Genomic DNA, 25111 nt, shown 5'->3' on the forward strand with positions numbered 1-25111 from the left:
CCCTCAGAAATATACCAAAATATACCGTCTAATTTTAAAAATATACCGTAATACCGTACATATTCCTCGATGTTGATATTCCGTGGAATATTACCAGCTATATAGACAATTTGGTCCTGCTTATATAATTGTATCGGAATTATGAATCAATTTTCTACTTGACTGGTTTAAAACTAACTTATCAGTACCATATTCAATTGAATATCAATGCTGGAATTTGAATACAAATAATTCGTCAGTATATTTCGAAATTTGTGACGTATGTTCGGTATATTTCCGAGGGTCACACTGTTGACAACTCTGATTCGTAGGTACGTACGTGTAATTATCAGTTAAAAATAAAAATATAAATAAATACGCTTACTAAGGCACAACCAATCACAATTCCAGAATAGAAAAATTAGATGGCAAAGCAACCCAGTTCGTTTGGCTAATAAACCCAACTAAATTCCAGCGTCAAATAGAGAGACCTTTTTAATCGTGTCGTGCCTGTGACCGAGTCGAGTCTCTGTGACCAGCCTGAACGCAGTCAGCCCCTCGAAAGACACTGGAGGGGAGCCCAGAGCTCCATACATGTAGAATAGGAACAAAAAATCCAAACAGCAATAACCCGCGGCAGCCAAAATTAATATCTTCCTCGAAACCATCAGCCAGCTGGCTGCCTTTGCGACCAACAGCAAGAACATGCAGCTGCTAATATCATCGGTCTGCATGGCGCTGACCAGCGCCGTAATTGGCAATGCATATTTTCAGAAGCAGCAGTTCTATCCCGCTGTCGTCTACATCACCAAATCCAATGCATCCATGGCAGTGAGTAAAGCGCCCTTATCGGCCAGTTCTCCGTTCTCAAGTCTCCATCCATTTCAGGTGATTTACATCCAGTTCTTTGTGATTGTTTTTATGTTCGGTAAACTGCTGCGCAAGGTGAGTGCTGCGATGGGGGGTTGGGAGGGGCGCAACTATCAGTCCTAATAAATTAAATTATTTATTTGCAGATATTCCTGGGAACCCTGCGTGCTGCCGAGTTCGAGCATTTGCTGGAGCGATTCTGGTATGCACTCACCGAGACCTGTTTGGCGTTCACCGTGTTCCGAGATGACTTCAATCCTCAATTTGTGGCCCTGTTTACGGTGCTACTGTTTCTCAAATCATTCCATTGGCTGGCCGAGGAGCGCGTTGACTATGTAAGTTGAATTTCTAATCGAAGAATACCTCCAAAACCCTCTAATTTCGTTTCGCTTTCAGATGGAGCGCTCCCCAGTACTCGGTTGGCTGTTTCACATACGCGTCGGCAGCCTGTTGACCATGCTTGGTATTCTCGACTATCTGCTGCTCATACACGCCTACAATTCAACCCTGGTGCGGGGGCCCACAGTGCAGCTGGTCTTTGGCTTTGAGTACGCGATCCTCCTGACGGTCATCGCCAGCACGACCATTAAATATGTGCTGCATGCGGCGGAGATGCGCACGGACACGCCCTGGGAGAATAAGGCAGTTTTCCTGCTTTACACGGAGCTGGTGATTGGCCTCATCAAAGTTGTGCTCTATCTGCTGTTCGTGGTTATCATGGCCAAGATCTATGCCCTGCCGATGTTCGTTTTCCGGCCCATGTTCTTCACCATACGCAATTTCCGAAAGGCTCTTAACGATGTGATCATGTCCCGCCGGGCTATACGCAACATGAACACACTGTATCCGGATGCCACGCCCGAGGAGCTGCGCCTGTCCGACAACATTTGCATCATCTGTCGCGAGGACATGGTCAATCACTCCAAGAAGCTGCCCTGTGGCCACATCTTCCACACCACCTGCCTGCGCTCGTGGTTCCAGCGCCAGCAGACCTGTCCCACATGTCGTCTGAACATTTTGCGCACACCGGCCGTCAACTCTGTGGCCATGCCCCGAGCAGCCGACGATGCTGCTGGTGCTGGTGCAGCCGGGGCAAATGCTGCCGCAGGAGCTGGTGGCGCACAGCCTGCAGGAAATGATGATCCTAATGCTGTGGCAGCTGCTGCGGCTGCAGCTGCGGCCGCTGCGCTCGATCTCGATGGCAATATGGGACGAGCCAGGAGGCCAGGAGTTAACGGAGCTACAACTTTCTCGGAACTGTTCGCCGAAGCCAGTGAGTATTTGAGTTGCGCCTGCCCTCCACCTCGTTAGATTCGCTAAAAAAAACGTCTCCCTTAGATCGCTTGCCGAATGGATTGCCCAACCTTGGCATACCTCGACCGCCGATCCCACCCATGCCCATGCTATCGCCATTCATGATGCCGCCACACTTTGCCTACTTCACTCCACCACCACTGCCGCCGCCGCCCATGCCCCAGGATCTATCCAGATTCAGCGATGATGAGCTGCGCGCCATGGAGGGAGACCAGCGCAAGCATATCGAGCAGCGTCTCAAGGTAAGCTGTCTGGCTGTCTGACTGTCTTGCTATATGCTCCATTGGAATTAACGCAATCTTGTTTTAGTTGCTGGGCAACATAAATCTAATGCTGGATTCGGTGGGGATCATGATGAACCAGTACCAGACTCTGACGGCACGCTTGCAGCTAGCTGCAGGGCCCTCAACATCCACCCCAGCTGCACCTCCAGCGACAGGTGACGCAACAGAAAGTCCTGCTCCTGCAGCTGAGACTGCTGCTTCAGCTGCCGAGACGGCTTCTCCTTCAGTGTATGACATGCCGAGTACCTCGGCGGCAGCTAGGAACCAGCAGGAAGAGGCTCGCCAGCTTAAGACTGCTGCTGGGCTGGGATCAGGAGTGGCCGTAGTCGCTGCTGGCAATGGTGCAGAGAGAGTGACTATTGAGGATTTGGGCGCAGACGAGGATGATGTACCCTTCACGGCCACAAAGTCCCAGAGCCTAGGGAATTCCGAGGCAGAGGTCGATGACAACTCCTCTAAATTAAATGAGCTGCGAGAGCGGCGCTTGAAGTTCTTGCAGGATAACAACAAAACGGCAAACGGCAGCGAAAAGACTACATCTGAATAGAGGATTCCCAGGGGAACTGAACTCAAAATGAACAGCAACAGCAGCGAGCAGCAGCAGCAGCGACGACATCCAGATCAGATCACAGCACCTCCAGTCTGCATCCAATGCCATCCACCAAAAAGAAACTTATTTTATATTCTATCGGATGGGATATATTGATTTTGTTTTTTGTCCGCTCTGCCCTTTTCTGTGTGCTCTTCTTCCTTGGAACCTGTTTGACTCTGTTATTTTGTATGGCTTGCGATTTTGAAATATAAATATAATGACTACGACGACTATGATGCCCCCCAAACACCCCCAAAATACTACCCCTACCAGCGCAGTCAGTTGGGGAAGGAGAAGGAAGGATATATTGGACTAGATCTTATTGTAGCGCGGCGCGGCGTCCAAAATTCAATATGTAGCCAATATATATTGTGTAAAAACTATTTTAGAGATGGGAAAACTGATGATTTGTATTTAATATTACTATATGTGTATAATTAATGTGAAATATAATTAAAACGAAACGTGAATTGATGATGGCGTTACAATACCGACAAATATATACTATAACTACTAATTACGTACATGCTAAGTGCAAAAATAAATTAAATGACACGCACACGAGCACACGCACTACATACTATACATAGATAACAACAGTCGACCGTCTGGTGGTCCCGCGGGTGTGAAAGATCTGCATTTGCACGTTGCCGCATCAAATTCTCGACTCCAGCTCCCGGAACTCCCCAGGATCGGTGAAACGCACGGTCAGGATGTAGAACAGCGTTGGAAACGGCACAAGACACAGGAAAGCATAGTGATAGTTGAGCGAAGATATCCCATAAGCCAACAAAAGCCATTGGACAGCTGCAAGTACAATATAAATGGAAAATTTCACTAGTTTCACTCTGAGTACCGCTTTTGCTCTTGCTTACATATGATGACCACATTCTTCAATTCCCATACTGAAGAACAGACGAGTGCCTTAAGGGTTTGGTCCAGTTTGAGGGAATAGTGTATGGCATTGGCCACCATAGAAATGGCCACGCTAAGATACGGAAAGGAGTAGTCTGTAAGACAATGATATTTAGTCTGGTTTTCTTCTCTCAATCCATGCACTCACAAATCAGGCCACAGCCCAGGGCATGGACTAAGGTGAGCAAAGGTAGGAAGTAGAGCGCGGAGTAAATGGGCGCCTTGCTTTTGCCCCTCACATCCAAAAGTTTGCAGACTGCGGGCCGTATAAGAAACATTGTCACCAGACACAGAAAGTAAAATACCAGCACAATAGTTTGCCTGCACGATGAAACGGTACATATATAGAATGTTTGTATACAGCTTTTACAGATTGTGTACATACAGCGGATAGACAGCCTCTTGAGTGCAATAGACGCGGGCCTCGTAGTTGGGACTGGGATTGTAGAACAGTGTGTACCAGTCGGTGAGCTTCCGCACCTCGCACGCGTACAATCGGAGCTCCCACATAGGCTCCATGAGCAATGTGGCCAAAATGGCAGATAGAGCTATTTCTACAAACGCGCTGGCTGTTAAGATTAGCTGCTTCCGCGAAAACCTGAAATTGCCATGGATTATAGCTTCAGCAAAGGCCCATCCTTAATGGTCTGCTGTGCTCACTTGCGGTCCTTGGCGTCCATGTCAATGAAGAAGCAGTGCATCATGAGCGGCAGCATCGTCATAAAGCCCAGATAGAGCCACGAATATGTGCTCAATTCGTCGCGACATGGCGAACAGGCATAGCTCTCGTTGACCTGAAAGGGGCAGAAAGATCAAATAACTCCAGGAATCTCATCGCTACGAGATGGAAAACATACCCGGGATCCTCTGGGACAGACACCGCAGTTGCTCCAAGTGTCATTATCATTATTATAGGACCGCCCACAGTAAGCGCCCGGGCATCGTTCCAAAGCGTCGTACATTTTATAGAACCACGGCCATTTAGTTAGATTGGAATAAGCTAGATAGATCTCTCAGCCCCTGTTCATATAATAGTATCCGATTAATGAATCAATTTTCTACTGGCTTATTAAATACTTGCTACGGCGATTGCTTTTGTATTTGCCCTCAACAACAATAGTGAAAAACAATATACAGCCCACTTAAGCCCCCTATATTTAAATAGTTCAACTACTTGAGGTAAATGGCGGAAAATATAAACGATTGTAAGTTATTTTTGTAGATTAATGCCATCTTTCCTCTGAACTTAAAAAAAACACTATATCTTTCACCTGAACTGCGCTAAAATTTTTAAATTTTCATTTATTGCGGTGAAATACCCCATTGGCTTATAATAGGGTTAATCGTTCTCTGTCAGGGATTGGAAACGATTTTGATATTCCGTCGAATATTATTAGCTATATATAACATTTAGCCATGCCCACTTAGTTTTATACGATTGATGAATAATTTTTCTACTTGACTGGCCTATTTTAAATACTTGCTTTTATTGGATTTCTGTATACCGTTGAAAATAAAATTGAATACATTGATGAGATTGACGAAATACACCATTATACAGTGAAATACCGTTCAATTTTCACCTAAAAAAAATACAGAAAAGTATTAAAAATACCATAACGGTCACCCTGCTTCTGGTACTAGTTCGATAAACGCAAATCGGAGAACTTATTGCGAGGCGGCAACACTGCTGAAAAGCACTAATTGAACTTGTTCAGTTCAAACTAGTTCAGACCTGAACTGCACAACTCTAGCAAAGAAAATAAATAAAATACACTAATTTAACGAAATATTGCACTTGCAATGCAATTAAACTAGTTGTGGGAGGAGTAGCCCTTCAACTAACGCCAAGCACATCCAGAGCACTGGCAAGTACTCTCGAATAAAACAACACCAAAGCAGACGCCATTTTGTCTATTGGCCGGCTGATCTGTAAGCTTAGAGGCCAGAAAAAAATTCGCGAAAAATAGTTTCTAAACATTTCAAGTGTGCACTATGAAATTTTAAAACCCAAATTTAACTGTAAGATATACACGCTCGAATTGTGCAAGAGTAGTAACGATTAGGACGCAAAGTGATAATTTTTTTGGGTGGATAGGAAAAATGGGTGAGTTGTGTGCCTGTTCGCTCGCTCGATTCGCAAATAAATATGTGGCCTGGCCTGTGTGTGTATATTGTGAATGTGAAAAACGAAAAACGTAAAACGACTGAAAAACAATCGAAAGCCGCTCTGCCACATATCCTTTAGTGATTCCCGTCAGTGTCCTGATCTCCTAAATCTCTCTCTATGGTGCCTCCGCCCCAGCAACGTTCTGCCACCAGCAACCCCCACCATCGTCGGTACGATGGGCAGCGGAACATATTAATTTTATTTTGTATCTTTGCACAGTTGTCTCGGAGCCTAGAACCAACAAATAAATGGTGCGGCCGAGGGGTACGAAAACTTGCGAAATCTTTATGCGTAGTTATTTTCACCACCCCCCACCCACCGACCGACATTCCGCATAAGGATGTAGCCGGGTGAGAGTGGTGTAGTGTATGTGGAGGGGAGTGTGCGGGTAGGGAGTGTGGAATAGGACAGCGACGTGATGTAATTTTCGGGAGAAAAAATGTTCTTTGTTTGCCTAAAAACACACAAAAAAACAATAAATAAATAAGAACTAGAGAGGAAGAGAGGGTGAAGAGGGAGAGCAGCGTAAAACAAAAACAACATAAAATTAAATTCACTCACACACCCGTACACATTTCCGCAGCGGCTGATTCGGCGTTGCGTGAGTGTGTGTGGCTGAGCGGTGAGCGACCGCCACCGACACCGACGAAGCGAGCGAGCAGCCTATAGAGAGGGAGAGCATTATTTGTGTGCTTTTGGAGCATTATTTGGCGCTTGCTGCTCGCTCCTCGCTCCCGTCTATTAAATAATATTGATTTTTCATATTCCAACCCAAAAGGCTCTCGTGCCAAGTTGCTACTCATACATACACACTGCACTCACACACACACACACATCCATAACATCCATGTGCACATATACACATACACGCTGGTGCGTGCGCGAGTGTTGATTGCATGTGTGTGTTTCTTGTGTGCGTGTGTGCTTTTTCGGTCTCCCTTGTGCGCCTGTATTTATTTGCTTCTTTCTTCTTTTTTCTTACTTCGTTGCAGTTTATAGATTTTTGCAAATTGTGACCGCTGCTGTGAAGGAATATGTAAACTAAACGCAACGCGCCGCGAAAAGCAGTGCAAACCACACGAACACGAGCGTGCACGGGGCAATAGCTCTTATTGGAGCAGGACAATAAGGAAAGACGAGCCCATCCGCCCGCAGCCGGGACCGATCCCGGGAGTCGCCCCAAATTGTCTCGACCAACAGTGCCTCAAATAGCTAACCAGACAACAGGCAACACAGAAAAGGAAACGGAACCAGAACCAGAACCCAGGACTGCCATAGCCAATCAAAAGCCAAATAGCCGCCCAGTGCAGACTGCAGTAGGATTACAATCACACCACTAGGACTAGAGCTCTCCCCAGTTCCCCTCCACTCAACCCCGTTACACGTCCACCCCACCCACGACGACGGCAACGAAGGCGCTGCTAAGGCAGCCACAACGCTTCAAGAACAACCACAATGACGTTCGATACGCGCAGGCAAACCACTGGACAGCCGACCAGCAGCGCAACTACAACAGCCACAACCACCACGAGTCCGGCTCAGAGTTCCATGTCGGGAATGGGGACAACAGGAGGAGCTGGAACGGGAACTGTCACTAGCGCTGGCTCAGGGACTGTCACAGTCACGACATCGACAACGAGCATGCCGAGCAGTGCGGGAAGCAGTGCTGGGGGAGGTAGCTCTGCCGGAGGTGGCATAGACACCACCAGCAGCAGCAGCAGCAGCGGCGGCGGTGGCGGCAACAATCAGGAGCAAACGCCGGCCAGCACAAGTGCAGACGCTGACAATGTGGTCGGATCGTCGTCGGTCAGCAGTGTGGACAGCATTGTCACAATAGTGTAAGTGGGCGTGTCCGGGGGAGCTTTGCATGATTGCTCCCAATTAGCGGGAAAAGGAAGGAACATCGAATGAACGAACGAGCGAGAAGAGGTTTAGTGCGTAGTTTATTGCACTTAATTAGAGCAGAAGTCTTTCGCGTATTTGCCATTTGGGCCCTTCCCATTCCCCCCCTCCCCCCGGCCCTTGAGGCCCCGTTCTGTGTTTACTTTTGCGCAGCATAACCCAACCCATCCCCCTTGTGCATTTGCTATTTGTCTAGGGTTGGGTCCGCACCAAAAAACCCTGTGACCCTCGCGAGTCAATTAATAGCTGAATGCTAAACGGCATGACCCTTATTGTCGTTATCCGATCTAAACAAACACCTTCCAAAGCAAACAAATGTTTCCGGTCGTGCTCGCAGAACTCGTCTCGGCGCCTGCGAATCATAAGCAAGGGGCAAAGAACAACAATAATTGTGTTTGTGCAAAAAGAAAAGCCTCTACTTTTCCATTACGATAGTCAGAAACTATTTTTAAACTGCTCGAATCGTTCGTTTCGAGAGATATTCAATCTTATCAGCTGTCTTTTGTTGATTAGCCTCCCTCCATCTCTAACACACACACGCGCTCTCACACACACTCTCACACACATCGTTTGTTTGTTGTCTCTCTCTCCAGGTCACCAGAGAAGCTGATATCATCGTTTCCCACAACCAAACTGCGATCGCTGACCCAAAAGATATCCAACCCCCGATGGGTGGTGCCCGTTCTGCCCGAGCAGGAACTAGAGGTGCTCCTAAACGCAGCCATTGAGCTGACCCTAGCCGGTAAGTCACGCCTCGCATGCGAGGAGGACAAGGGGACTCTTTAATCGATAATATACTCTCGATTTTCGTTCGATTCTCAGGCGTGGATCACGACTGCGAACCGTGTGTGGAGTTCTATCGGAATGGGCTGAGCACTTCGTTTGCAAAGATCTTAACGGATGAGGCTGTCAACTCGTGGAAGTATAACATCCATCATTGTATCCTGGTGTCCTGCGGCAAGCTGTTGCATCTCATTGCCATACACATGGTGCGTGACAATCCCTACCTGCTCGATCTGCTGGCCATTGTCTTCGATCCGGAGAATAAGTTCAATGCGTTCAATGCGGCTCGCCAGCCGGAATGCTTTGCGACGCCCGACTGCATCTGGGGACAGCTGGACAGCAACAAGATGTACGCGAGGCCGCCGCCAGAGCCGAAGAGTGCACGCGGCTGGCTTGTGGATCTCATTAATCGCTTCGGACAGCTGGGTGGCTTCGACAATCTGCTTGAGCGATTCAACAAGGGTCTGGAGCTGTTGAAGCGTAACCAAAATAAGGTACCGTCCATCAAGAGTGGCGGATCCTCCTCCAGCGAGGGCGAGGAGGGCGGACAGGACAATCGTTTGACTCTGGCGGTGATACACAGCCTTTTGCGGCCGTTTGGCCAGTGTCACGAGCTCCTCACGCCCGCCACCATTGCCAAGTACTTTATGCCCACTTGGAATGTGGTCCTCGATCTGCTGGACAGCTTCACCGACGAGGAACTGAAGCGCGAGGTGAAGCCCGAGGGGCGCAACGACTACATTAATGGCATTGTAAAGTCGGCGCGTTTCCTGGCGAGCCGCCTGTCCGGCCAGGAGGACCTGATACGCGACCTGGAGATGTTCCGCCTGAAGATGATCCTTCGCCTGCTGCAGGTCTCCAGCTTCAATGGCAAAATGAATGCCCTGAACGAGATCAACAAGGTTCTGTCCTCGGTGGCCTACTACTCGCATCGCTCTCAACCACTGCCACACTCCCTGCCCGAGGACGATATGGACTGGCTGACGGCGGAGCGCATGGCCCAGTGGATCAAGGCATCCGATGTGCTGGGCATCGTACTCAAAGACTCGCTGCATCAGCCGCAGTATGTGGAAAAGCTGGAGAAAATCATACGCTTCCTGATCAAAGAGCAGGCCCTAACGCTGGACGATCTGGATGCCGTGTGGCGTGCCCAGGCGGGCAAGCACGAGGCCATCGTAAAGAACGTGCACGATCTGTTGGCCAAACTGGCCTGGGACTTCACGCCCGAACAGCTGGATCATCTCTTCGAGGCGTTTCAGGTGAGACTCAAGTGAAATATCAAACGGGATTCGCATTTCTTATTCTGTGTGGGTTTTTTTTGTTTTTGCAGGCCAGCATGACGACGGCCAACAAGCGTCAGCGAGAGCGTCTGCTGGAGCTTATCCGGCGCTTGGCCGAGGACGATAAGAACGGTGTGATGGCCCAGAAGGTGCTCAAGCTGTTCTGGACGCTGGCCCACAGCAAGGAGGTGCCGCCGGAGGTGCTCGACCAGGCCTTGGGGGCGCACGTCAAGATCCTGGACTACAGCTGCTCGCAGGAGCGCGACGCCCAGAAAACCATTTGGCTGGACAAGTGCGTGGGCGAGCTAAAGGCCGGCGATTCGTGGGTGCTGCCCGCCCTGCGGCTGATCCGTGACATCTGTTGCCTGTACGACACGACGCCCAATCACGCGCCGCGCACGCAAACGTCCACCAACCGCCAGCAGGTGATCGAGCGGCTGCAGAACGACTACTCTTTGGTCATCCTGGTCACCAACAGTCTCACCGCCTACATGGAGAAGGTGCGCCAGCTGGTGGCCGAGACGCCTGGCCTGGAGCCCGCCGCGATACTGATCGACAATCGGTTTCCCCATCAGGCGCAGATCTCCGAGCGCCTCGAGTTTCTCAAGTTCCTGCTGAAGGACGGGCAGCTCTGGCTGTGCGCCGATCAGGCGAAACAGATCTGGCACTGTCTGGCGGTGAGCGCGGTGTTTCCGTCGGATCGCGAGGAGTGTTTCCGCTGGTTCGGTAAACTGATGGGCGAGGAGCCGGACCTTGATCCGGGCATCAACAAGGACTTCTTCGAGAACAACATCCTGCAGCTGGACCCGCATCTGCTCACGGAGAGCGGCATCAAGTGCTTCGAGCGGTTCTTCAAGGCCGTCAACTCGAAGGAGGACAAGCTGAAGGCCATCCATCGGGGCTATATACTGGACAACGAGGATCTCATTGGGAAGGACTATCTGTGGCGCGTGATAACCACCGGCGGCGAGGAGATTGCCAGCAAAGCAATCGATCTCCTGAAGGAAGTGTCCACCGCCCTGGGCCCCCGACTGTTGGAGAACATTTCCGAGTTCCACGAGATGTTCATCGGCGAGTGCTGCTCGCGCCTGCGCACCCACTATGGCAACATTGTGATCCTGGGCAACACGCAGCTGCAGGAGGAGGCGGACGACCCCAACAACCAGGCGGACAACTCGAACGACTCGAAGGACACAAAGATGCGGTTCATCGAGGCGGAGAAGATGTGCCGCATCATCAAGGTGCTGCAGGAGTACATTAAGGAATGCGATCGCTCGTTCAGCGGCGATCGCATCCACCTGCCCCTCAGTCGCGTAACGCGTGGCAAGAACACTAGTCTGTACATCCGGTTCCAGAATCCAGGACGACCCATTGACGACCTCGAGATTGTGACACACAGCAACGAGACGGTGGCGGCCTTCAAGCGGAATCTACTGAAGCGCATCAAGGGCACCTCCACCACCAACATCAAGGTGGATCTGTTCTACACCAACGGGGAGATGATCGAGGTCTCCGACGAGATCAATCCCCTCTACCAGTACACAATACGCGACAAGATGATCCTCACCGCCAAACTCACGCCCGTGGGCTCTGGCCTCGCCAGCAGCCCGGACTCCTCCAGCGACTCGAGCACCGGCTCCCCGCCACGGCCATGCCCCGACATGCAGCGCGTGGAGTCTGAGAGCACCCTGCCCGGGGTGATTATCTCCCAGAACTATCAGTACACGGAGTTCTTTCTGAAGCTCTATCAACTGGGAAGCGAGCTGGAGCACGGTCGCCTGCGGGACAGTGCCAAGGTGCTGCTGCATCTGCTGCCCTGCGACAGGCAGACCATGCGGCAGCTACAGCTGATGTGTCGCGTGCCCAAGGCAGCACAAGAGAAGGCAGTCGCCAAGGACGGGGAGGCGGCAGATGAGACGGCAGGCGAGACTGAAGGGGTAAGTGCTCAAAGATTGATCTGCATACGACAGCCTTTTCACGGGGCCTCTTTCCAGCAGGAGAGCTGCACCCCCGAACAGATGTTCCTGCATCCGACGCCCGCCCAAGTGCTCTACAACCTAAGTGTGCTGCATGGCCTGCTGATACCCGCCCTGGAGCCGCTGGGAGAGTCGGCGCTGCAAGTGCAGTCCGCCTGGATGCACTCGGGGTGCGCCCACTTTGTGCTGGAGCTGCTGACCAAGAACAACTTTCTGCCCAACGCCGATATGCACACGAAGCGCGCCTCCTTCCAGTGCGTGCTGCGGCTGGCCAAACTGTTCCTCTACATTGTCGGGAGCGTGCTGTCGCGCGTGGGCGACGAGCCGATGATCTGCGACTATGATAATGGAGCCCGCTCCCAGGTGGACATACTGAAGCAGAACTTTTCGAGCACCCCGAACAGTTCGCAGGGCACGCTGCGGGCCATTTCGGCCAAGCTGGCGGTGATGCTGGCCCGGGAGATGCTCTCCGCCAGCCAGGAGGGCGAACGCTGCCGCGCGCTCTTCAGCTCCACGCTGCAGTGGTCCTGTCCGGACATCTCCACTATTAAGGCGGTGGTGCAACTGGCCTGGGCCTCCTCCTGCGGCAATCTGCAGGCCTTGGGCAGTAGCAACGGCTGCGATTTTGAGGACGAGGTGATCGTGCCGGACAGCCAGGACTTTAGCATGTGCAAGGAGGCCCTCGAAGTGCTCACCATCTCGTTCATTCTCAATCCGAGCGCCAACGAGGCGCTCAGCGGCGATGCCAATTGGGCGAAATTCATCACCTCCATTGTGCTGAAGAATCCCCTGCGGCACGTGCGACAGGTGGCCTCCGAGCAGCTGTTCCTCGCCTCCACTTACTGCGCCGGCGATCGCCGTCCGTTCATTTACATGGTTAATCTGCTGGTGAGCGCCTTGAAGACGCTGGTGCCCCAGTACGAGGCCACCTGCGCCGAGTTCTTTTCGGTTCTGTGCCGCACTCTGTCCTACGGTTGCATCTACAACTGGCCCCTGCAGATTGGCGAAGATCTGCTGGGGGACGAGATCAAGTGGTTGCAGAAGATACGCGAGAATGTTAAGGCCACGGGCGACACCCAAGTGCACGAGGAGCTGCTCGAGGGACACCTGTGCTTGGCCAAGGAGCTGATGTTCTTCCTGGTGCCCGACTCGAAGGCCCAGCTCAACGAACTGATACACGAGCTCATCGATGACTTTCTGTTTACGGCATCGCGTGAATATCTGCATTTACGACGACACGGCACCCTCAGGCAGGACACCGTACCACCGCCCGTCTGCCGCAGTCCACACACAATAGCAGCCGCTTGCGATCTCCTCATAGCCTTGTGCCAGCTCTGTGTTCCTAATATGAAGCTACTCACCAATACACTCATTGATTTCGTCTGCACGGGTGAGTACAGCCAAGGTCTGGGATGGGCTTTACCCTCTCTTTACTCAGCTAACTTTTCGATGTACCCCTTTTTGTTTTGTGCAGACACCGATCCGCTGCGCGAATGGGACTACCTGCCGCCGGTGGGCGCCAGGCCCAGCAAAGGTTTCTGTGGTCTGAAAAACGCTGGGGCCACCTGCTACATGAACTCGGTGCTGCAGCAGCTCTATATGGTGCCGGCGGTGCGCGTGGGCATACTGAAGGCCCATGGGGCGGCCACCAACGATGGCGAGGACTTCAGCGGTGATTCAGAGATGACAACTGCCAGCCTGGGGGCGGCCCTTTTTTCGGGCCCCTCTGCGGCGATTGTATCGTTTTCGGCCGCCCTCGCTGGGGAGGATGAGTCCACGTCCGTGCGCAAGAACTACCATGTGGTAATCCTGAAGCATGTCCAGGCCATATTCGCCCATCTCGGCCACAGTGCACTGCAGTTCTATGTGCCACGCGGTCTCTGGACGCATTTCAAGTGAGAAAGGAATATCCCTGTGTCTCGAGTAGCTCAATAAACTGAATCTCTGTCGTTTTTAGGTTGCAAGGCGAGCCAGTGAATCTGCGCGAACAGCAGGATGCCGTGGAGTTCTTCATGTCCCTGTTCGAGAGCCTCGACGAGGGCCTCAAGGCATTGGGGCAGCCGCAGCTGATGAACGCCACGCTGGGCGGATCGTTCAGCGACCAGAAGATCTGTCAAGAGTGCCCGCATCGCTACTCCAAAGAGGAACCATTTAGTGTATTTAGTGTCGATATTAGGAATCATAGCTCATTAACCGAATCTCTGGAGCAGTACGTCAAGGGGGAGCTGCTCGAGGGAGCCGATGCATACCATTGTGATAAATGTGATAAAAAAGTAAAGAAAACGATTCTGTCTCACATCTGTGCCACATGCTCTACATGTCTCTACCTCTCTGTGTGCCCCCAACAGGTAGTTACCGTTAAGCGGCTATGTGTGAAGAAGCTGCCACCCGTGTTAGCCATACAATTGAAGCGCTTTGAATACGACTACGAGCGCGTCTGTGCGATTAAGTTTAATGATTATTTTGAATTTCCTCGTATCCTGGATATGGAGCCCTACACAGGTGAGTCCTCGCAGAGCCTCTGGGACCACAGGACTCTAATCCACTGCTCTGTTTCTCTCTTGTACACAGTTTCTGGCCTAGCTAAGCTCGAGGGCGAGGTGGTGGAGGTGGGTGATAATTGTCAAACAAATGTTGAAACAACAAAATACGAACTGACGGGCATCGTGGTGCACAGCGGCCAGGCATCCGGCGGCCATTACTTCAGCTACATACTCTCCAAGTGAGTGCCGGCAGTCTCCTGCATCCTTAAAATCCGTTCCTAACACCAAAATCCCTTACAGAAACCCAGCGAATGGCAAATGCCAATGGTACAAGTTTGACGATGGCGAGGTGACCGAATGCAAAATGCACGAGGACGAGGAAATGAAGGCTCAATGCTTTGGCGGCGACTACATGGGCGAGATCTATGACAACAATCTAAAGCGTATGCAGTATCGCCGCCAGAAGCGCTGGTGGAATGCCTACATGCTGTTCTACACCCGCTGCGATCAGACGCCCGTGCCGTTCGAGCCGAGCGTCGAGCAACTGTCGCTCACCGAAAGCCGGAATATGGTACTGCCACTGCCCAAGCCCATCGAGAAGAGCGTTAGGTAAGTGTTAGACTACTCCATATATGTCTCATTTCCCTAATCCTTTATCTAATCCCTTTCGCAGACATCAAAACATACGGTTTCTGCATTCACGTAGCATTTTCTCCGTAGAGTTTTTCAATTTTATCAAAAAGCTTGTCAGCTGTAGTATACCCTCGGCGAGGAGCGATAAGATTGTGAGTTCTCTGGACATCCAAGTCGGATCTAATCCACTAAACCACTAAATAATTATATTCCTTTCTGGCCAGACACCCGCTGCCGAGGAGCTGTCCCTGTTGGGCGTCCAATTGGCATCGCAGTTTCTGTTCCACACAGGTTTCCGCACGAAGAAGTCGCTACGCGGCCCCGTCATTGAATGGTGAGTGAATGAGAGTGGGTTTTGCCTACAGGATTCATGTGAATGCATGCGTTTTGTGCGTTGCAGGTACGATACGCTTTCACATCACATACGTTCCTCGGCGCTGGTGCGCAAATGGTTTGCCAATCATGCCCTGCTCTCCCCACCATCGCGTCTCGGGGAATACATACTGATGGCCCCGTCGCCGGAGGTGCGCGCCGTGTTTGTCAAGTTGGTTGTGTTCTTCTGCCATTTCGCCATCAACGATGACCCGCTGGTCGGCTACGAGGGCACCAATCTCTGCGAACAGGTGCTCATCAGTGTGCTGCGCCTGCTCAAGTCCGAGGCGGCCGACTACGGCAAGCACTTGCCCCACTATTTCAGTTTGTTCAGCATGTACGTGGGTCTGGGGACTCGCGAGAAGCAGCAGCTACTGAAGGTGCGTATTGTCAATGATTGTCAATGGCACATTCATGATTAATGGTTTCCGTGGTATCCCCGCAGCTCAATGTGCCGCTGCAGTTCATGCTGGTGGCGCTGGACGATGGGCCTGGTCCGTCCATCAAGTACCAGTATCCGGAGTTCAGCAAGCTCCATCAGGTGGTCTCGCATCTGGTGCGATGCAGCGACGTGAGCGACAAGTGCCAGAGCTCCAATCAGACGGGCAGTCCACAGGCCAGTCCCCTGCCCAATCCCTTCAAGGACTCCAGTGTGGCCCACGAAGAGCTAACGCCGCTGTCCAGCGAGTGCATGGACCTTCTCTTTAACAGAACAGGGTAAGATCTAAGATCTGTGGCAGCATGAATCCACAATTGCAATCCATTTTCGTTCCCACTCTCAGATACATCAAGAAAGTAATCGAGGACACGAACGTGGGCGATGAGGGGCTGAAGCTGCTCCAGTACTGCAGTTGGGAGAATCCGCACTTTTCACGGGCCGTCCTCACCGAACTGCTGTGGCAGTGTGGCTTCGCCTACTGCCACGATATGCGCCACCACACGGATCTGCTGCTGAACATTCTGCTGATCGACGACTCCTGGCAGCACCATCGCATCCACAACGCCCTCAATGGCGTCGCCGAGGAGCGGGAGGGCCTGCTGGACACGATACAGCGGGCCAAGACGCACTACCAGAAGCGCGCGTATCAGATCATCAAATGCCTGACGCAGCTCTTCCACAAGTCCCAGATTGCCCTGCAGATGTTGAACACAAATCCGACCATCTCGCGCCACTGGAGCATTGCAGTAGAGTGGCTGCAAGACGAGCTGGAGCGGCAGCGCGGCATCGGGTGTCAGTACAACTCGTACTCGTGGTCGCCACCAGCACAGAGCAACGACAATACCAACGGCTACATGCTGGAGCGATCGCTGTCGGCAAAGAACACCTGGAACCTGGCCTACGAGCTCTGTCCGGAGGAGGTTAGCGAGAAGACGGTGAATATTCCATGAAATTGTATGCCTCCTTAACCATTTTTGCTAACGAGTTCGCTCTTTTTTTTTGGCAGGATCAGGATGAGAATAACGAATCCGATTTGGACTCCAATCTGGATGAGAACAAGCAGGAGGCGGGACAGCAGCAGCAGCAGCCCACGGCTGCGCAAACGGAGACCGGTACGTCCGGCTCTGATCCGACGCCAGAGAACAAGCCGAACGCCATAATCAACAGTGACCCATCGACGTGGCCGACTCGCATCGAGACCAATTCCATTCCGCGTCTGTCACGCCAGCTCTTTGGGGCATACACATCGACGGGAGGCAGCCCCTTCGGAACGGTGGCACCCACTGTTATCTGCTCCGCCGCCACCACTGGAGGAAACACTGGAGTTGGCACGACGACTGGCAGCGGGGCAAACAGCGAGACGGAGAGCAGTGCCCAAGAGACGACCACAGTGGAGACCACGGCGAACATAAACGGGCTGACCAACAGCCTGGATCACATGGATATATCATCAGTGAAAAAGGTACGAGCAACTGGCGGGGAGGATGGCCAGAGGTAGCCGAGTAGTGCGTCCCCTCCTTCCATTCCAAGGATTGTCTCCTGCCAAGCAGCTGTCCCACCAGAAACAGAAACACCAAAACATACACAGGACACAAAGGATACACTCTACACTCTACCCAGCAGCTCCTGTATCTCTCTCTCTCACTATCTCCCCTCCTCTCTAACTCTCTCTCTCTCTCTCTATGTTTCTCCACACACTTGGTAACTTTCTTCTAATTCTTCTCTATATATTTTTGCCACCCTTTTGCGGTGTTTCGTTGTTTGATTTGTGGTTGTTCCCTTTCGCCCCTCGAAAAAAAAAACAAAACAAAAAAACCCGTATACGGTAAATGCAGGGCTTGCGCAATCGCACCGCAGCCACGAAGGGGGGAAAGCTGCCGCCGGTGATGTTCCCACATCATCATCATCAGCAGGTGACGACCGCGGAGCTGCCACAACATCCGCAACATTCGCAACAACAACAGCAACATCCGCAACAGAAACTGAAACTACAGTCACATCAACTACAACTACAACAACAACAACCACAACTCCAACTACAGCTACAACCCAAACAACAACAACAACTATTGCAACAACAACAACTACAACAGCAACAACAACAACAGCAGCAACAACAACAACTACGTGGTGATATTAGCAAGAGTTCCTCCAGCCGCTTAATTTAATTTGCCGCCAAGTTAGTTTAGATTCGTTTGTTAGTTTGTGTTTAATCGAAACCCCGCCCGAATTGAACCACCCACCCACCCCCCACACATTTTTATGTTTTAATGTTCTGCTGGGGACGGTGTCCGACTGGTGCCCGTGCCGTGGCCGTGCCCCCACCATGTGCTTTTCTTTTATGTTCTGCAACTGCAACTGCAAGCTTTCTCAAATCACCTCCCACACGCACACAAACACACAACAACAACAACTCCACAGCCACAGCCACACAGGTACTACACTCAAATAGGTCCAATATATAGATAATATCAAAGATTATAGACCACACAGTGATGATGCAAAAGATTTCAAAGTAACCACAAGGGTAATCCTTCTTGAACTAGGAACTTGCAACGCGGTTACTTGATAATTTGATAGCCAATTGGTGTCTACGGACTATGACTATCGTGTGTTCAATTCAAGTAGGAAATAAGTCGGAAATTAGTTAAGGTTTAAATAGCAGAACGGCTTCTACGATTGGGAGATTGCTGCTCGTCCCATGTGTGCTCTATGAGCTTTGATGCTATACTAATTCTGTACCCTGTATTATTACCTGTTTGCTAACACACTCTAGAGTGAAGTGAATGCAATAATTACTGCTTACCTGGCACGCGCAGACACGCTGATGACATAGCACCCCAGTAGAATGTAGTGAATGCCTCTCCGTCTGGTCAATCTCCATGGCTAATACTTTAATTCTTCTTTGATTTCCACAGAAGTATCGCAAGAAAGAAAGGAGAAGAAAGCCAGAGGAAAATAATTACGAGACGGCAGAAGAGTCGTCGGCGCCTGAAACAACAACAGTCACAGTCCCAGTAACCACAACTACAGAGGTCACAAAACCCAAGGCTGCAGCCGTCACAGGAGCAGCGGATGCGGCAGTCACAATCAACAGCAGCACGCCCACAATAGCGATAACAGCGCCAACGAGCAGCGGCGGCACAACGTCAGAGACGGGAGCGGGGATAGAGAAAAACTATATATGAAAACCAGAGATTTAAGAACGATAGGAAATGAAAGAATTGAAACCCAAGAAAACCGAAAACCGAAGAGTTCTTTGCAATAAAACACATGTAATCGCATTAATAACAAGAAAGTAGCATGAGAGCATCAACTTAGGAGGAGCATCCGTAGCGTTAAGTGAACCAAAAGCAGCCTGACAATTCAAACGGTGCGGGTGTGTTATATTAATGGAGCTCCCGCCGTTGAAAACGAGACTTAAGTGGGGTTAATATATATATATACGATTACACACACAAAACACACACACATTAACACACAATTATAGAGCGAAATCCGTAGATATTAACAGAAAAGATGGGCAGAAGAAGCAGTGCATATATTACTCGTACTCATGTGATCGAGGCGAGAGTCCAGGCACGAAGAGAACCGCAGTGCAGAGCGGAAGGAAGGTGTTTACTAGTTATTGAACTTTATAATTACCTTTCACCACAACAGATACACACAGGCTACACAACAGATATAGATATACAGATACTGCAGATACGATACAGACAGACACACACTTTGAACACACACACGCGAGACATTTAACAAAAAAACAAACAAACACCCCACAACACACTCATAAATACTAAGATGCGTTAAGTTGCACGTTTACAGTACCATATAATTGTATTTATATAGTATATAAAATGATGTATTACGTATTGAAGCCGAGGCAACCTTAACCTTAATACTAATCGAAAGCAAAACAAAACAAAAGAGAAATCAAAAACAAAATAATAATGAATACATATAATAATAATAATAATTAAATTACAATACAACCTAGGGGAAACAAACAAAAAAAAAAAAACCACGGAATCGGCGGATTGTAAGAAGAATTAGGGCATGAAACCAAATTGCATCCATCGTACTCTCATACTCTCACTCTCGCCTGAAACTGAAACTCTGTTTCCATAATCATATTTCAATCGCGTAACTCAAGTAAATGGGATGCTACTCGTAAAATAAATCAAAAATGAAACAAAACAAAACAAAAAATCAGTATAAACTCAAGAGCAAAATGGACTAAAGCGAAACGAGCGTAAAGAAACAAAACAAACAAAAAAAAAACTTGATTCTGTTTATACTAAGTATAATATACATATATATTTTTAATTGATTAGTGTTTTGTATTAAGTGAAATTTGTTAAACATTTATTAAATTATTATGTTTTAAGTTGCAAAATAAAAGCGAAATGTAAGCAGACACACATCGCATTTTCTCAGTTCTCGTCTTCGTGTCTTTGTTTTTCGTATTCGTATTCGTTTACCCAACACAACAGAACAGAATCCCATAAATCGCAAAATTATGTACGGAACTCAATTTTTAATTATGTATTCATAAAAAAAAAAAATGCTAAAGCACATTTAAGAAATGTGTGTGTTCGAGAAAACTGAATAAAACCTTATACATCCATTAAACTTCAACAACAACAAAATTGACGAAACAAATAAAACAATTTTTTAAAACCAATCCCAAAGCCTTGGTTCTTTGCTAATTTTTGAAACAGCGGTGGGCACGTCCTTGCTTCCACACCACACGGCACATTGATGATCGAAACGAGACGCACAAGGGATAACAATTTAAGATTAAAATTAATTCAAATTAATTATTCATTAGAGAAATTTTGACCTTAACAGCACATTATTATTCAATAATATAATATTCAATATTATTATGTCAATAATTACGACAGAGTTGAATATGAAGCGAAAAGTAATGCCTAAACGGCGCGATGGGACAGTAATACTAATAAGACTGATGAGGGACTGGATTCAATCTCACCAGGGATAAGTTTGTGGAGAAATACAACTGCATGACAGATCCTACGGCTTTTAAGAGAGTAGATTTTAATGAGACGCAGTCAACTTTCATAAGAAGGAAGTTGTCTAGAAGGGTCGCATTTAACTCCACGGAGGGCAAAGAGCAGGAATTGTTTTTCAACAGACTCGAACATAAGTATCTTTACATTTTTGGCAGTGGGGAGACCAGACACAGGGTCAACGAATTGCTTAGACCTTCTTTTGATAAGGCTATGGACTCCTTTGGATTTATTCGAAATAGTGGATACATGGGAATGAAAGCTTAAATTGGGTGCAAGAGCAATGCCCAAGTCATTAATTTTGTACAGGCTTTGTAAGGAAATGTTATCGATTGATTGCAAAGTTCAATGCAAACAGATGGTAGATGCTTAATTTACATATGACTACGTAAAAAAAAACCTTCAAAATATGATAATTGATTGAACAATTTTAAAGCCCCAAACCTACCGGAAAAAGTCGGTTTGGCTCGAAGCGTAGATAAAGAGTTCACTTTAATTATTGCATCATAAAAGAATCATCAGACGAAGACCACAAAATATTCGGTACATTAAAATCGCCTGAGCCGATAAGTCGATCCAAATCATTTGATTCAGACGAAACAAACAACGTAAAGCATGTAAGTAGAATATTCAGAAGAAAAAGAGTTAAGTTAAGTCCCGACAAACAACAATCAGGACACCGGGACACCGTCCAGGAGATGGACGATCAGATCTATAATTATTAAATTTATCAATAAGAATTTTACAATTACAAATGTATGAGTTAAGCCTTGACCCGTGCCATTGATCTAAAAAGTGTTTTTGGATTGATAGTTTATTATTTAATGAAAACATTTAAAATGCCATTGGACACAACATACAACAAAAGTAGTCCATTAAATGGACCATGCTTAACTCTAATAAATGCATTGCACACATGGTTATCCCCCTAAGGCATTGGCGGACATCAAAGAACACAGAAAAGATAGAAACTTGTAGATAAATGCAACAGAATCCCTGGTACGTTAGCGCAGGAATAGCACTAGTTGGCGGCCACCTCTTCATCCACGAAGGTAATCACAGCCGCTCCCTTGGCCACATTATCGCCTTCGGCGCCGCCAATTGATTTGATGGTCGCATCCTTCGGAGCCTTCAAGATATGCTCCATTTTCATAGCTGCCAGAAAAAACAGCAATTAAACAAATAACAAACGAAAGTCTGAATGATTTAACGTACCGATAAGCACAGCCAGGCTGTCGCCTTTCTTGACTTGATCGCCCGGTTTAACCAGCACCTTCTCCAGCACTCCGGGCATGGGGGCCACCACTCTGGAGCCTCCGGCTCCCAACTGATCGACCTGAGCGCTCAAGAACTTTGGCTGAACCAGCTCAAAGTCCAGTTTTCCACTCTTTAATGAAACAAATTGTTAGAAGCTTTTCTCTGGTTATGTTTTTTGCAGCCTACCTCGAGGAACAAGCTCACAGTTGGCCCATCAATGTTTGCATTATAAGTGGAGATGTTGCTGTCTATATTGGCACGAATCTTTAGACGTCCTACATCCTGCACTCTCTCAGCCTTGATCGCCTGCCAGGCACCATTGTCCACGCGTATCTGCAGCTCCTCTCCATTATACTTGACATCAACCGAGTGGACTGTAAGAAAAGGAATTCAGAATATTATCTTGTTGGAGGACCCTCCTAGACACTTTTCGTACCTTTGTCATTGGCTTTTAGATTATAGTTTCGGATCAAGGCATAGTTAAGACGAGCATTCGGTGTGGCGGCGAATGGATCCTGGCTGCCGCTGCTGTTGCTGACGGATGCCTGCAGTTCATTGAACACCAAGGCAATCGCTGCTTGGCTCACTTGCTGCTGGCTGATCGAAATCGGTGGGAAGAGCGTGTCAAAGTGCTGCTCGATAAAGCCCGTGTGGACGTTGGCCAGCTGGAACTCAGGATGCGAGGCCAGATCGATCAGGAAGTTGATATTCGTATCCAGACCGGAGATCTTGAAGATGGGTTAAATTATCAATATTTGAGTAGAGTAGTCTCCCTTTATTTCCACTTACATGGTACTCTCCCAGTCGGGCAATCAGTGAGTTCAGAGCCTGTGAGCGATTCTCTCCCCAGACGACCAGTTTGGCAATCATGGGATCATAGTGCACGGACACCTCGTCGCCCTCTCGGACACCGGTTTCAACGCGCACCTCGGCACTGGTCTGTGGCGTGGACAGGTAACGCAGTGGTCCGGCGCCTGGCAGGAAACCACCGCGCGGATTTTCAGCATAGATGCGGGCCTCGAAGGCGTGTCCGCTGCGTGTTATCTGGGACTGCTTCAGTGGCAAGGGCTCGCCGGCGGCAATGCGAATCTGCCACTCGACGAGGTCAGTGCCTGTGATCATCTCGGAAATGGGATGTTCCACTTGAAGCCGGGTGTTCATCTCCATAAAGTGGAAGGAGAGGTCTTCCTTGTCCAGAATAAATTCGACAGTTCCGGCTCCCACATATCCCACAGCCTTGGCAGCACGCACAGCGGCCTCGCCCAGCTCGCGACGCAGTTCCTCCGACAGGCCAGGCTGCAGAAGAAGAAGGGATTCAATTATTTATCCTATTGAATACTTCCCGGCTGACTTACCGCTGGTGCCTCTTCAATGATCTTCTGATGGCGTCGCTGCACAGAGCAGTCCCGCTCCCAGAGGTAGACTGCATCACCATACTGATCGGCGAACACCTGAACCTCCACATGACGGGGTGATCGGACATAGCGCTCGAGGAGCACAGAACTGTCGCCAAAGGACTTTTGCGATTCGTTGCGCGCCGAGTTGAGGGCCGTCAGAAAGTCCTCTGGCTTCTCGGCAATTCGCATTCCCTTGCCTCCTCCGCCGCGCACTGCCTTGATCATCAGCGGGAAGCCAATAATCTTGGCTTCTGCCTGCAGGCACTCATCGGACTGATCCTCGCCGTGGTAGCCATTGATAATGGGCACTCCGGCGGCAGCCATTATCGCTTTGCTGGTACTCTTGATGCCCATGTCACGAATGGCAGAGCTTGGGGGACCCATGAAGATGACTCCTTCGCGCTGGCATTGTTCGGCAAACTCCACCGATTCGGAGAGAAATCCATAGCCCGGATGAATCGCCTGGGCGCCGGACCGCTTGGCAATCTCCAGGATGTGCTCGCCACGCAGGTACGAGGCAGACGAGGCTGCCTCGCCCACGCGATACGCCTCATCAGCCAGTTGTGTGTGCAAGCTCTTCTCATCCGGGTCGGAAAACACAGCCACAGTGCGAACTCCCAGCTTTCGAGCAGTGCGGATCACACGGCAGGCGATCTCTCCTCGATTGGATATCAGGATCTTGCTTATCGGCCGTATTTTCGGGGCGGCGGCATTGGCTTCTGTGGCAAAGCACCTGTTAGAACAACAACAAATATCAATGTTTATGTAATCACGAGCTGTTCCAGCTGTTGATTCAAGAGAACCCCAGCGGCACTGAGAGTTTTGAGCATACCTTGCACTTGCGCCAACGCTGCGCAAAAGTCTCGCATACATGGTTTCTCTACTTAAATGCAACAGATCTCTGTTTAAATTCTCTAAATTAAATGCGGTTCCACGAACGAGATCTTGTTATCACAACGCGTTATGGGATCGAAGGGCAAATAACAGGTTGGTAGCGCCATGGACTTCATAGAGATGCGCACGTGTCACGAGTTTCTTTTTTTGATTCAGGTATTAGCTTTCTTGGAATTGGTATAATGATGGGCAACATTCTGCATAGCCTAGGGAAAAGGATATAGTGAAGGAAATCGTTGTCATACCATCCTTCAAAAAATCCTGAAACTAGTCAGTCCCTGCCATCTTAACGAGATATTGGAGTTAGTGGTATCCTTACAGAGACCACTCTAATCAAATGGAATGAATAGGTACAAAACATTTAAATCGAAGAAAACGTCACTATTAATGTTTCAAAGCACTTTGAAAAACATAATTTTAGCATCAATTAAACGAAATAGGGTATACAAATATCCATATTCATAGCGGATGAGCAAATATTAGGCATAATATTTGTTGACCAATTTTGTTTCAATGTAATTTTATAGACAATCCAATA

General features: G+C 49.1%; 4 protein-coding genes across 10 annotated transcripts; 2 read left to right on the top strand and 2 right to left on the bottom strand.

Annotated features, from left to right (window-relative positions):
- The first annotated feature begins 164 nt into the window (after positions 1–164).
- sip3 (septin interacting protein 3) lies at positions 165–3266 on the top strand. Of its 2 annotated transcripts, XM_001358714.4 has the most exons (7): positions 165–311; positions 391–810; positions 868–924; positions 996–1184; positions 1246–2122; positions 2188–2405; positions 2473–3266. In XM_001358714.4, the coding sequence occupies exons 2-7, from the start codon at positions 685–687 to the stop codon at positions 2992–2994; spliced, it is 1989 nt and encodes a 662-aa protein (XP_001358751.3). In that variant the 5' UTR covers positions 165–311; positions 391–684; the 3' UTR covers positions 2995–3266. The 2 variants fall into 2 exon arrangements, with proteins under 2 accessions (XP_001358751.3, XP_033233113.1); XM_033377222.1 differs by lacking the exon at positions 165–311 and having other exon boundaries at positions 356–810.
- A 156-nt stretch (positions 3267–3422) lies between these two features.
- On the bottom strand, positions 3423–5087 carry LOC4801705 (JNK1/MAPK8-associated membrane protein). Its single transcript, XM_001358715.5, has 6 exons — positions 4812–5087; positions 4615–4748; positions 4340–4552; positions 4103–4275; positions 3915–4049; positions 3423–3846 (listed from the first exon to the last, which is right to left on the bottom strand). Exons 1-6 carry the CDS (start codon positions 4914–4916, stop codon positions 3695–3697), a joined length of 912 nt encoding a protein of 303 aa, XP_001358752.4. The 5' UTR covers positions 4917–5087; the 3' UTR covers positions 3423–3694.
- A 539-nt stretch (positions 5088–5626) lies between these two features.
- faf (ubiquitin carboxyl-terminal hydrolase-like faf) lies at positions 5627–20409 on the top strand. 6 transcript variants are annotated; one of them, XM_033377751.1, is made up of 19 exons: positions 5627–6061; positions 7117–7962; positions 8620–8768; positions 8849–10068; positions 10140–12026; positions 12084–13455; positions 13540–13960; positions 14023–14338; positions 14414–14567; positions 14637–14787; positions 14849–15157; positions 15222–15333; positions 15406–15515; positions 15582–15933; positions 15999–16270; positions 16336–16927; positions 16999–17454; positions 17828–18171; positions 18911–18998. In XM_033377751.1, the coding sequence occupies exons 2-18, from the start codon at positions 7580–7582 to the stop codon at positions 18158–18160; spliced, it is 8589 nt and encodes a 2862-aa protein (XP_033233642.1). In that variant the 5' UTR covers positions 5627–6061; positions 7117–7579; the 3' UTR covers positions 18161–18171; positions 18911–18998. The 6 variants fall into 6 exon arrangements, with proteins under 6 accessions (XP_033233642.1, XP_033233672.1, XP_033233568.1 ...); XM_033377781.1 differs by having other exon boundaries at positions 12087–13455; XM_033377677.1 differs by having other exon boundaries at positions 10140–13455.
- A 1422-nt stretch (positions 20410–21831) lies between these two features.
- On the bottom strand, positions 21832–24667 carry Mccc1 (Methylcrotonoyl-CoA carboxylase 1). The gene is made up of 7 exons (XM_001358717.5): positions 24512–24667; positions 23638–24412; positions 23072–23578; positions 22719–23010; positions 22469–22656; positions 22241–22412; positions 21832–22180 (listed from the first exon to the last, which is right to left on the bottom strand). The coding sequence occupies exons 1-7, from the start codon at positions 24550–24552 to the stop codon at positions 22047–22049; spliced, it is 2109 nt and encodes a 702-aa protein (XP_001358754.5). The 5' UTR covers positions 24553–24667; the 3' UTR covers positions 21832–22046.
- Between the last annotated feature and the right edge of the window lie 444 nt (positions 24668–25111).

Source organism: Drosophila pseudoobscura, chromosome 2 (assembly GCF_009870125.1).
Source record: "Drosophila pseudoobscura strain MV-25-SWS-2005 chromosome 2, UCI_Dpse_MV25, whole genome shotgun sequence".
Taxonomy (NCBI): Eukaryota; Metazoa; Arthropoda; class Insecta; order Diptera; family Drosophilidae; genus Drosophila; species Drosophila pseudoobscura.